At 38.4% G+C, this 12,278-nt stretch overlaps 1 protein-coding gene across 1 annotated transcript; it reads right to left on the bottom strand.

Annotated features, from left to right (window-relative positions):
• Positions 1 to 1,821: 1,821 nt before the first annotated feature.
• On the bottom strand, positions 1,822 to 4,663 carry LOC122073456 (protein CONSERVED ONLY IN THE GREEN LINEAGE 160, chloroplastic). Its single transcript, XM_042638049.1, has 6 exons — positions 4,030 to 4,663; positions 3,772 to 3,918; positions 3,576 to 3,671; positions 3,246 to 3,326; positions 3,044 to 3,135; positions 1,822 to 1,969 (listed from the first exon to the last, which is right to left on the bottom strand). The coding sequence occupies exons 1-6, from the start codon at positions 4,342 to 4,344 to the stop codon at positions 1,873 to 1,875; spliced, it is 828 nt and encodes a 275-aa protein (XP_042493983.1). The 5' UTR covers positions 4,345 to 4,663; the 3' UTR covers positions 1,822 to 1,872.
• Between the last annotated feature and the right edge of the window lie 7,615 nt (positions 4,664 to 12,278).

Genomic DNA, 12,278 nt, shown 5'->3' with positions numbered 1-12,278 from the left:
GTAACTTCAAAGTTACTAAAAAACTGAACTAAAGATTACTAACATCTAGTTACTAAATCTGAAAAAGTAAACTAGGAAATAAAACAATTAGAAACTAAATTATGACTGAAAATTAGAAACTAACTAGGTACTGAAATTAGAAACTAAATATCCCCATATAAAAAGGAAACTAAGGAAAAATGAAACAAATCAGTGAATCCCGTATGCAACCTTAGAACCCCTAGTTTAGACCCATAAAAATGGCCTATTACACTCAAAACACATGGGATCAAAGGCCCAACATGTATGGAACCCAAACCTACGCTTATTCCTGATAAAACAAGCCTGGTTTGGTGAAGAATCTGTATCACCTTATGCCCATTATGACTACATCATGGACGCTCCAAAATGAGATCCATATCTTGTCAAATACTTGTAGTATCAATGTAAATTTTATGTTTGATAACAAACTTTTCCATGCCCTTGTCATACCTAGCTACCATGGTTAGCAACTAAAAAACAGGTATTGTCTTTTATATAGATCAAACAGATTGGTAGACAAACAGTGGGCCATTTGGTTATGATTCTTAACGTAACTTTTTTCTTATATGCTTTCTTTTTTAAAATACAAGAGCAGTATTAGATTTGCACATGAAATAGTTTACACTTGGATCTCAAAGTACATAAGCGTCCACCCTAATACATACTTATATATTGTATTACTTTCTCAGATATGCAAGTCATCGTTGAATAATCTTTAACCCTTATAATCTCATACAATGTGAAAATTATAAAGAAAATGTATAGAAATTAATTGATTTTAAGCAACATTTAAGTTTCATTTCACTTTACTTATCTTATACTTAATTCTAAAGAAAATGTATACAAAATCAAAAGCACAATCTAACATAGTTGTCATGTGAGAAAGTGACACATGGTGGTCACTAGGCACCTAGGAGACACCTAGGCGAGGCCAAGGCAACCAATGCGAGTGCCTTATTTGAGAAAATGTAGCCATTTTGTATGCTGATTCTTGTTCCAATATGTGTTTTGTTATTCGTTTTCTTCTTTTTCTCCTCTTCTTTTCCATTAATTGCCTTTTCTCCTTTGTCACCCTCTTTTCCCCCCCCCCCCCCCAATCCCCCCCCAAAAACAATTTTCCCCATTTTTTGTTTGATGAAGCAACAGGTCCCTTCATCCACCGCTCGTCTCCCTGATGTTTTGTACTATAGCCTAAAACTCCAATATCTCGGTTTATGAAGCATTAGGTTTTTCTAGGTTTCCACAAATCCATCGATGTTTTACTTTATCTTCCTTCATGTTTACCCAACATCACTTATCTCGACCCCCGTGATATTCCCTCTTTGTTCCATACTCACACTTTGTGCTTAAGTTGTATCAAATATATAGAAAATAAAAGTTCCCTCAAAAGAAATCTGCATCTGACTCAGACTACAGTTTGTTTACATGCTTCAACACCTACTCTGTAATAGTATCCTCACAAACAAAATGTATGAATAAGACAAACAGTGTTGCTAATATATAATCTCAGGTGACTCATGCTCACAAGCATCTCATGGTTCATATGCCTTAGATTGAAACAAATGCAATGCTTCATTCAATATATAAAAAGGACCACAAACCAACATGAGTTCTACTTTTGGCAGATTGCTGGGAGGGTGGACTGGAATATTCCTTAATCTTCAGCATTTCTATGCATGAAATGGCCACCCTCAGACTTGAACATACACCATCAGGCTGGAAACTCAAGCCTTTTGCTTTTGAACCAAGTGATAGCCGTGACACATCATATAATTGATGACATTTAAATTTTAACAGTAAAAACAAGTATAGGTGGAACCTGAGACTGAGAATACAGGGTTCATGTAATACTTACTTCATAAGCCCCTGGGCTCCATTTGCCATTGAGTCAATACTGCTCCCAAGCATGCGTATGTACACCAAAGAACCAAGCAGCCCAGCACCAAAGCTGAAGACAGAGCACAACAGAAGAAATGCAAAATACTTTGAGTGAGAACATTGCTGCTCTAAATGCACATAAAATATCTCAAAATGTTATGAGAATCTTTCACTTTCAACACTGTAGCATTAACTCAAATATGATGAAAATTACTTCCACTTAAGAGAAAATAGTTTCTGCTTTAGTTTCTAATGGACAACGATGGTCTCTAAGCGTACACTTCAGTATGAAAGTAAAATAACTATGGATTGTCATGTCTCGACCTATGGATGGAAAGCAGAATCTGTTGGATGGACGACAGAAATCAGAAATGGACCAGTCTAAGAAATATGGTTAAACCAACCATGATGTTCATGCACCATATATTTGAAGGAAAATGCAACTGCAACTCAATGATCAGTATGCTGTACTTCAACAGATTATAAAATAGCCTTGACTATGAAACTTGAGGGATTAGATGTTGATTTTAAGTAAGAAAAAATCCCTTATGCCCCATCCCCCCCAAAAAAAGTTTCAAACCTTTTATGCTTCCGGCATGAGATATCAATCAACTGAACCTTCGAGCACAGTTTCAGCAGTCAGAACAAATCAGAACAGAGAATGGAACAACAAACCAAACAAATCCAGTGGTTAAAATAAGATGAAGAAAAATTGGACCCCAATATAAAATTTCACTAAATCCAAAATGCTATTCTAACAAGCAGTCAAAGTTCCAGGTTGATAGGGGGAAGAATAATTCTGGTCATTATCCCTTAAACACTTCCTCCTTAAAGAGAATAAATAGAGGAAATTCTCAAAATTGTTGAGCATTCAATTACATTTGCCACAAGACTATGAAGTAAAGCCCTTAACATAGAACCAATTAGCTCCTCATATCCCATTAAGTGTGCCAAATGTAAACTAAATTTAAATTCAGAGAGAGAGAGAGAGAGAGAGAACATGCTCTAAACTGCAGCTGAACACAAAGCAAAGAAGGGGAAACATTTGCTGTAATGTAAGTAATTATTTTTTGAAGGAAGAGAAAAACACAATTTGATTTCCAAACAAATCCTCTCTATTAAATTAGGCGCATCTCATACCCACCTAGCCGCAACTTCTGGAGAATAAGAAAAATATGCCGAGACGACTCCAATGCCACCTATACCCAAAGTAAGGATTTGCATCTTCTTCTTCAACTGCAAAAGCAGTTACTAGAATATAAAGGGCATTGCTAACTTATGAATTTACAGCACAGAAATCATGAGTATGACAAGCTGCTAAGATGGAACTGGAGACGGAATATTACCTTCAAATACTGTTTCCTCGACTGAGCAGCTAACACTTTTGGGTCTCCACGAGGGCGCCTCACTTCATGGAGCATCACATCCTACATTTTGGAACTAATTCAGAATGCCGAAACAGAGAAGCATCCAACCACTGAAAAACCCAAAAGAGATACTGGTTGTATTTCCAAAGCTAAGAGTAAGAAGACAGATTCTCAGATATATAAACAAGTCAGAGTTCATGAGATTGAATGGTAAAATTGAGAAGCAACCCAGTACAATCATTACCAAAATAATGGGTACCACAATAGCGAAAAAAGAAAGAATTAAACATAAGAAAGATAGTAACTTACACTGCCTCCTGTTGCAGCTTTACTTGCCCTATCCCACTTTTCTTGCTCACGACGTGTCGGAGCCAATCTCCACCTGGTTGAAGCACTGCCATTGCTCTGAAAAACATCTCCTTCCACCACATTGTAAGTGCACAAAACACCATGAGAGATTAAACAATAAGAACCTTTACTTTTAACTCGGAACCATTCTTCTTACTTGAGCTACCAAACGGCCTTGTCTTGCAGCCTCAACTTGCAGTTCTAAAACACGCTTGGAAGGCTCTGTAAGTTCTTTGCTCAGATCAATTTCAACACTGTCAAGGCTCATAGCTCTGTTAAGGCTTAGAAAACCAGAGGGCTTTTCCTATTGTCACAATTAATGAGCTCATCAATCATTTTAAACTACTCAAAACAGACGAAATGATGAAGAAGTAGATGGATAAGCCCTAAGTTGATCACAAGGATGATGTAGAACCTGTGGAGAAGGGGATTGAAGCAAGGACGAGTCCGGCTCATCAATCAATCTCTTCATTCGACCCATGAAATCTTTGTTCCAGATGAAATCATCCGACTCGAGAGGGTCTTCTTCCTCGCCTCCCCAGTACTTACGGAGCTTCGTTGTCGTCGGTGGACCTCCGTACTCACCTGGAGCAACGCCAGTCGACCACTTGAGAGGCTTTTTATTGGGGAGGATCACTCGGGTCTGTCTAGGGTTTGGTGGAGGTGCTGCAAAGTCTTGAGGGATAGGAGTCGCGGCACAATTCACGAAGAGATAGTTGATGACTGCCATTGTTGACAAGGAGAAGCAGGTTTCTAGTGTTGCTTAGTTTCTCTCTCACTCAGCCACGGAGAGTAGTATATCTGTATATGTAGACTATGAAGCTTAGCAGCTTCCACGGCTTCGGAGTTCTTCGTTCTTTGGTGGTTTACCAGTGGCTTCAGGTTTGAAGCGGAAGCAGATTGGTGACTGGTGAGGGGTGGAATGTTGATGAAAATAAATATCTGGGTATGATAGGGAATAGATTGTATCCATTCGTTTTCGTACCGTCTCTCTCTCTCTCAGAAGGCAGATCAAACGACCGGTCAACTACCGTTATTACAGTTACGATCATCAATATAGGAATCGGAATTTCATTTAAAAAAAAGGTAAACCCTCCCCTGTACTTTGGGTCTGTTATACCTGGCGGTGCTAAAAATCCGGTACATTCCGTTTCGCTTCTCATCCAAGTCTTTCACGACACTTCAGGTTTACTTCTTTTGTCAGGTCTGTAGTTCATATAAGAGCTGTTGTCATTTCATTCTTATTCATTATTATGATGTTCCATTTAGCGGAGATTCACAGAGAAGTATTGCGCTATAATAGAGTGAGTGGTATTATTGGATTGATTTTTTGGTGGAAAATGTTCATGGATAATGAAACTATTCTATTACTACCAACCCAAAGAAATACGATCTCTCTCTAGATTTTGAACTTTTTACATTCTCACCCTCTCCTGAATGATGAAGGCGTTAGTGAGGTTTGAGTTTTAAACTATTAAGGTATATCATATTTTCATTAATATTCATATTACTCTTTCTTAATGTCATTTTACCCTTTTAATACAACTTCTTTCTCTAATGTCCTCAACCTTCCAATGGATGAAAGCTCTCCTCTTTCTTCTCCTACAAATTACTTAATTAAAGGTGTCATCTCTAGCGATTTTGTGATTTTGTGGCTAAGCTAACTTAACCTCTCCACTTAAAGGTGTGATCTCTCTAAAAGTTACAATTTGGTAGGTGTGGTTGTCCTAATCTCTCAAGCTTGCAGTGCTACCATAAACTCTCAAGCATGCGGTTTTCCCTAATCTTTCTTCTCCAACGACCTGAATATACGAAACCCTCATCTCCGGAGAATTGCAACTTGTGAAGTGAAAGTAAATTTTCTCCCATTAATCCGCTTCTTTTTTGCTGCTACTGGTGGAACGCAAGACTTGTTAGGAATCAGTTCATCCCACCCCTACTCATGCTTGCTCTCATTGTCTTTGTCATCTTTTGGTAGACATGGTTACTCAAAAAATTAAGGAACCAAAAATCTCCATTGTCGTTGGGGCCGCGCCTACTACCACTCTTAGGGAATCTCCCATTCTTGGACCCAAAGCTCTTGGTGCATACAAGGATCCTATAAAAGGAAAATAAGAAATTAAGATAAAAGAGGGATTTAGATAAAAGAAATAAATAAAATATAATAAATAATAGGGTTGGCTTTATGAACGAAGCCATGATGTCCTGACTTATTGGGAGGTAGTCGATCTTTTCTCAAGAAAACATCAAAAGATAGTTTATGATTTCATTTGTTGCCTCTACTTTTTTTATCCTTCAGCTTAAAATATGATAGGTAACAATTACGAAAGAGTTATAACCTCTTACTCCGCTAATTCCACTTATCAAATAAAAATAATTGAGAACTCCTGCATAACTGAAAATTTCTAAACAACCAAATTCTATCTCAAAAATAACTATTCTTGATTATATGTGCATGTAACATTCCATCTTCATTAAGATCGGTCTTGTCCTCAAGACCGCTTGTTGAAAATTGAATCTTCATTGTATCTGGATCCTCCTCCCAAGTCGCTTTAACATATTGGTAGTTTTCTCTTGGCCTAATCGAGAAAATCATAACCTCGTTTCTCTAAAGAGAAATTGTAGAAATTTCATTGGTTGGATGTCACGCTTGAGCTCTGATACAAAATGGTGTGTATAAGGATTCCATAGAGAGAAAATAAAAATTAAGACAAAAGAGATACTGAGATAAATAAATAAAAAATATAATATAATAAATAATGAGTTTGGTTTTACAGACGAAGCCATAACTTTCTGACCTATTGGGAGGTAGCCAACTTCTTCTCAAGATAACATCAAGAGATAGTTTACGATTTCATTCATTGCCTCTACTTGATTGGTCCTTCCTCTTAAATGGGATAGTATAATAGTTACAAAAGAGTTATAAAATCTTACTCCACTAACACCACTCCTCTAATAATTACCACTCTAACCAATAACTCTTGTATAATTACAATTTTCTAAACAACCAAATTCTATCTCAAAAGTAATCATTCTTGCTCATATATGTATGTCACAGCTCCACACCTACTTTGCTAATATGGCTCAGACCTACGGTCCTATCTTTAAGCTCTATTTCGGTAACAAGTTGGGCATCGAAGTGAGCTCACCATCCTTGGCTACAGAGGTCTTCGAGAACCAAGGCACCACCTTTGCCAACCATGATCCACCCAATTGGAAAGACTTCTCGCCACATATGCCTCCCTCAACGCAGTTCATAGTCATTGTCAAAAAGAGGCATATGGGACCGTCTGCTATATTTAAAGTAAGTTTGGATCTCCGTTTAACATAGGTGAGTAGATGTTCCTTATTGTGCTCAATCTGATCACAAGTATGTTGTGCGAGAGACACAATCAAGGGCGAGAAGTGACATAGCCTAGGTGTTGAGTTTCGATAAGTCATCTGTGAGATGATTGAGCTTCTAAGTAAGCCCAATGTCCGGGATTTCTATCTCAATTTGGCCCGCTTTGATTTGTAGGATGTGAAGAGAGACATTAAGGCTCTGTTCTTGCGGTTGGACCAAATCTTCAATTTAGTCATCGATCATTGGCTAAAGATGGATGGACAGTGCCAGGAGGTGTGCCATGATTTTCTTCACATTCTTCTAAAGCTCAAGGACAAAGCAGATTCTAAGACACCTCTCATTATGCTCCACCTCAAGGCTTTGCTTATGGTATAAGCTTAATTTATACTATATTTCCCATTGATCTCCTCTAGCAATTACTAAATTTAATTGTTGTATTTAATTAATTAAACAAATGAACCAGGATATGGTGTTGGGTGGGACTGATACGACCTCAAACACAGTGGAGTGGATGATGGTTGAGATGATGAAAAAACAAGATACAATTAGGAAGGTCCAATAAGAGTTATACAATATGGTAGGACGAGAGAGCATAGTTGAAGAGTCTCATCTTCCCAAACTAAAATTTCTGGCAGTGCCAATGAAAGAGGTGCTCCATCTACACCCAGTGCTTCCTCTGTTGGTTCTTCATTGCCCAAGCTCATCTTGCACCATTGGGGGTTACTTTGTTCCCAAGGGTGCTAGGTTCTTTGTAAACATGTGGGCGACTCATAGGATCCTTATATTTGGGAGAGCCCTTCAATGTTAGAGCCAGAGAGGTTACAAAATGATAGATGAAATTACAATGGTAATGACTTTAATTCATCCCATTTGGGTCTATGAGAAGAATATGTACAGGGACGGGAATGAGGGAGAGGACAATGATGTACACATTGACATCAATGTTGCACTCATTTGAATAGAATATCTATCTTCTCCACCTTTGCCAGAGAAGGAATTGTAATGAAACCCTAAACCGTTGACCCTTTCAATTTGGGGATTTTAAGTTTAAACATATGATGAGAGTAATATTAGTATTATATATATTTGATGTTTTAGTTCACGAGATATAAAGATTAGCATACTATTTTCTATTTTAAAACTAACATATTTTTTTTATTTTTTGGTAAAATTTCAAAACTAACACCTTAATAACACTGTCATCCTTCAGAGGGGAAATGTAAAATTCAAAATTCTAGGTGGTAGTGGAATTGGACCAAAGTACAAGGGACAAAGATGTTGATTTTCCAATATATATATATATATATATATAGGAATCAAAATTGGAATCAAAATCAAATTATGGATTTATGACTGGATTTATGATCCCCAAATTGCTACGAACATCGGATTGGCACTTGAATCGGATCAAGTGATGGATTGGTCGATCTAGTCTCCACCTAGTGTATGCTTGCCATATACCATTCTCATACATTTTAAGGGTTTCTGAGTGGGACAGTAGGGACTATGCCCAGACACGAGGGGTGCAAAATGACTATGCACACTACCTAGTTGATGCCTCCCCATGCGCTCTCATTGGTTGAGGCATATAGCATAGCCCCTTCATTCCACCTAGAAAACTTTAATATTAAAAAAAAAAAAAAGTAGGACTTTTCTAAAAGAACCAAGGAAAACTAGGAGAGAGAGTGGATGCCAAAGTGAGAGGGCTCAAATGGGGATGCTAGAGATGGAGGGGAGAGCTAGAGAATGTAGGGAGAGAGAGAGAGAGAGGGATTGAAGCAAGGAAGAATGGAAGAGGGGAAGTTGGAGAGGGAAGGGGCCAAGGCCATCAAATTAAACAAAATGGAGGACAATGAATAAGAATAATGCATATGGGACAAAGTTTTTTATCCAATGGTGGCCCCTATGCCACAGATACAAGTGGACGCACAATGACCACCATGCCCCCTGGGGAACACCCCTGTGTCTGGGCGCAAGGGCTGCTATCGGACCAAAAACACTCAACCTATATATAAATAACAATAATAGGGAAAACAGAGCAAATAAAACATGTCATCCTTGCCTAATCGCTGGCAATAAGCAAGGAGAGAATAGTAGGGTCAATCTGGGTGATATCACTAATGTGTTGGGTTCTAGCTTACATTGAGAGGGGGTGAATTACTATGCCAAATTATTATTTTTTTTTTCAGATTGTACCCCTAGTTTGATAATCACTATTGGCACTTTAACAAATACACACAACCTATCAATATTTTCCAAAGCTGTTATGTGTATCGCTGCCTAGAACTGTCGCACACAATTTGTAATGTTGCCTAGTGTTGTCTCACAACCCTTACATTTCAAGTACTGTCACATTCACACACACATACACAATACATACAACATTACACCATTAAGTGGCCAGGCTACCAGATGTGCATACTCATTCTGTAGACAATCACTCCAATAGACAAAATACATCTGCATAACCACAACACAAGAAATATATGCTTTGTCTAGTTGCCTACATACATGGAGTAATGTCTATTGTTGAGCTCAATATCTACTCAATATTAATTATAAGTACAGCCACAGTCAGTGAATACATTCCCAAATTTTCACCCTTGAAAAACAAAGGCTAGGTCTTTACCTTAGTATTCCCATAATGATCTGAGAGGCTACACCCATTGTGGATATGCTTATGTAGTGATAACTACCAAAAAACACACAATCTTTGTATCAAGTACCTACTGAACACCCAATACAAGATAGGATTGGGCTTATTTTAAGGCCCTACAATGATGCACATGCTAGTATAGGTTCACTATATCAAAATCCTACACTTAGTATACATACATATATCTAGACATACATATGAAAATATAGGGTAGGAAATGCTTACAACCCTTGTTTGACATACCCTAAGATGTCACAGAGAACCCAGAGACAGAATATGAGAACTCAACTCTATCTGTAGTACTCAATGGAATCTTTAACTCTGCCACTGGGATGAAAATTTTGAACTTCAAGTGTGTACAACCCATGTGGGGGTCTCCTTTCTTCTCAATCTCTTCCTTTCTCTTCCATCTCCACGTTTCTTCTCTTTTTATTAGATTTTTCTTTCTTGCACAAACAGTTTTAATGGAGCATCAATGTACAACCACCATCATTAACCTCCATAAATGAAGCTTGGACACCCTTCTCTTAAAGAGAATAAGCACAAAGAAAAACCCTTTCTTGTATTCTTCTTCTTTAATGCACAAAGAGATATAACTCTAACTTCTCTTTCTTTTTCTTCCTTTTTGTTTTTCTTTCAATAAGCTTTCATTCCCACACACCTACCATCACAAACCACAATTAGTGGTGTGAAACCTCTCTTGAAGTTAAAATAGGCATTCCGAACACAAACAAAGAAAGGGGTTTCTGTTTATTAGCTAACACCATTGGAGCTTGTTGCCTTAGCTTCCAGTAGCTGTGTGTCCCTTCAATGGAGACTGCAAATCAAATGCAAGAGGTTGAAAGTGTTTCTATCAAACCTTAGACCTTCCACAAGCTTGAACTCGAGTTTTTGGTCACCTCTGCAAAAATCCTTTCTTTTTTTTATTCACACGTGTAGAGGTCAGAGAGATGAAGATTCAACAATTTAGTTCACCCAAAACAGAGATAAAATGACCAAGTTATGTTCATTCAAAGTTGGGCCAATGAGAGGCCTCAAAAAAGAATCTTCGGACCTTGTATGGTGTTCTTGCATAACACCCAACCACTGAAGAGCCTTGTGGCCGTTAGATTTGTCACCTTAAAAACCAGAAAGTGTTAATTAAGTCGTGATCATTAGATGTGCATCACTTGTAGTGATGGGCAACTTGTCACCACAAAAAGTAGATGGACACCTTTCGGACAACCATTGGCCTAGAGGGAGAAACTACCATTATAACCGTTCAACTCATTGAGGATGAATGGCTTTGATTTAGTAAAGTAAGTGCTTGAATGAAGGAAAATGTAACATTAATTGTTTCCTCCAAACCCACACTTTTTGACATTTGAACTCCAACCATATGATGTGGATCCAACCTTCCATATTTTGATCCAATAACATAAATGAGTTCCCATTTTTTCATTTGAACTCAAACCTATAATGAAACCCTTAGTCTTTAATGCCGATCCAATGGTTGCAATTGTCCTACTTTTGCTTCAGTGTATGATAAGTGCTTCAGCCAATCAGAATACCTAGAAAGGTATCTTAACCATAACTTCTTTGTTTTAGTTTTGATTTGAGCGCCGTTTGGGCCACCTGTTCGTGATGATGAGTAGTACCCATGGAAGCAAAAAATAATTTGGACTATCTATAATGCCCTTCAGTTTCAATGACCAAATGCTGCGAACTCGGAATTGTGTGATTCTAGTTGAGTTTTGAAGAAGATTCGATGAACTATAATATTCATCCATGGATTGAAAACTCATCTCAACCGATAGACTCTCCAGAAATGCAAATGAAGCCGCTTTTAATGTGGAAACCTGTACAACTCATCAAAAACTATGGGGGCCCACTAACGAACATCACAATTATGACTCCAGAAACTAGGGGTGTCAACGGTCCGGGTTGGTGCGGTTTCGGTCCGGTTTCATCGGTTTTAGTGTGACTTTGGAACTAACCAAAACCGCCCCATTAAGGATTTATCGGTATTGGTCCGGTTTAGCTTCGGTGCGGTTTGGATTCGGGTTATACCGGTTTAGATTTATCAGGTTCATTTCGGTTTGGATTGGGTTTTTAAACCGGTATGGAGCCATTAGCTTGGGCACTTGGGTTTTGACAGGTTGAAGTTGAATAGTTGATAAATGTTGGGCTTGGGTCGAAGAGGCCGGAGGACCAAGGAACTGGTGCTGAACTCACGGGAATGCCGGTGGCCGGGGCTGCACCGAATTGTGGAAGAGGTGGGGCAGTACTGGCATAATAAGCTGGGGTGGATGTCTGGTTGTCACTTTTCTCAGATGAATACATGTTTCTTAACTTTCAATTGATCCAAGGAGGTGTATAGGGTTCTTGTTTGTGTATATAGATACATGAGTTTTAAGTCCGGTTTTATCTCGGGCCTGTTTGGATCGGTTCCGGTTTTGATGCACATTTCCAGTGTTTTCGGTGGCCCAAGGTCTAACCCGAACCGAACCAAGACCGGATTCAATTTAAAATACAAACTGAAACTGGCCCGATAAGCCACCGGTTCGGTTTGAATTGAGCTTAATCGATTCGATCCAATCCGATTTAACCGGTCCGGTTTAGATATTGACACCCCTACCAGAAACTATGAGCCTCATTAACAATCTACCTCAACCTTGTCATGTTG

This window comes from Macadamia integrifolia, chromosome 3 (assembly GCF_013358625.1).
Source record: "Macadamia integrifolia cultivar HAES 741 chromosome 3, SCU_Mint_v3, whole genome shotgun sequence".
In the NCBI taxonomy this organism is placed as follows: domain Eukaryota; kingdom Viridiplantae; phylum Streptophyta; class Magnoliopsida; order Proteales; family Proteaceae; genus Macadamia; species Macadamia integrifolia.
The sequence above is the reverse complement of the archived record's forward strand: the minus strand, read 5'-3'. Positions and strand labels throughout refer to the sequence as shown.

What these genes read in the sequence shown, in the direction of transcription:
- LOC122073456 (XM_042638049.1), bottom strand. Translation starts at nt 4,344, where the DNA reads ATGGCAGTCATCAACTATCTCTTCGTGAATTGTGCCGCGACTCCTATC. An exon ending in AAGGCCGTTTGGTAGCTCAA is followed by an intron (nt 3,672 to 3,771) that starts GTAAGAAGAATG and finishes GATGTTTTTCAG; the next exon opens with AGCAATGGCAGTGCTTCAAC. An exon ending in TCTCCAGAAGTTGCGGCTAG is followed by an intron (nt 1,970 to 3,043) that starts GTGGGTATGAGA and finishes CTCTGTCTTCAG; the next exon opens with CTTTGGTGCTGGGCTGCTTG.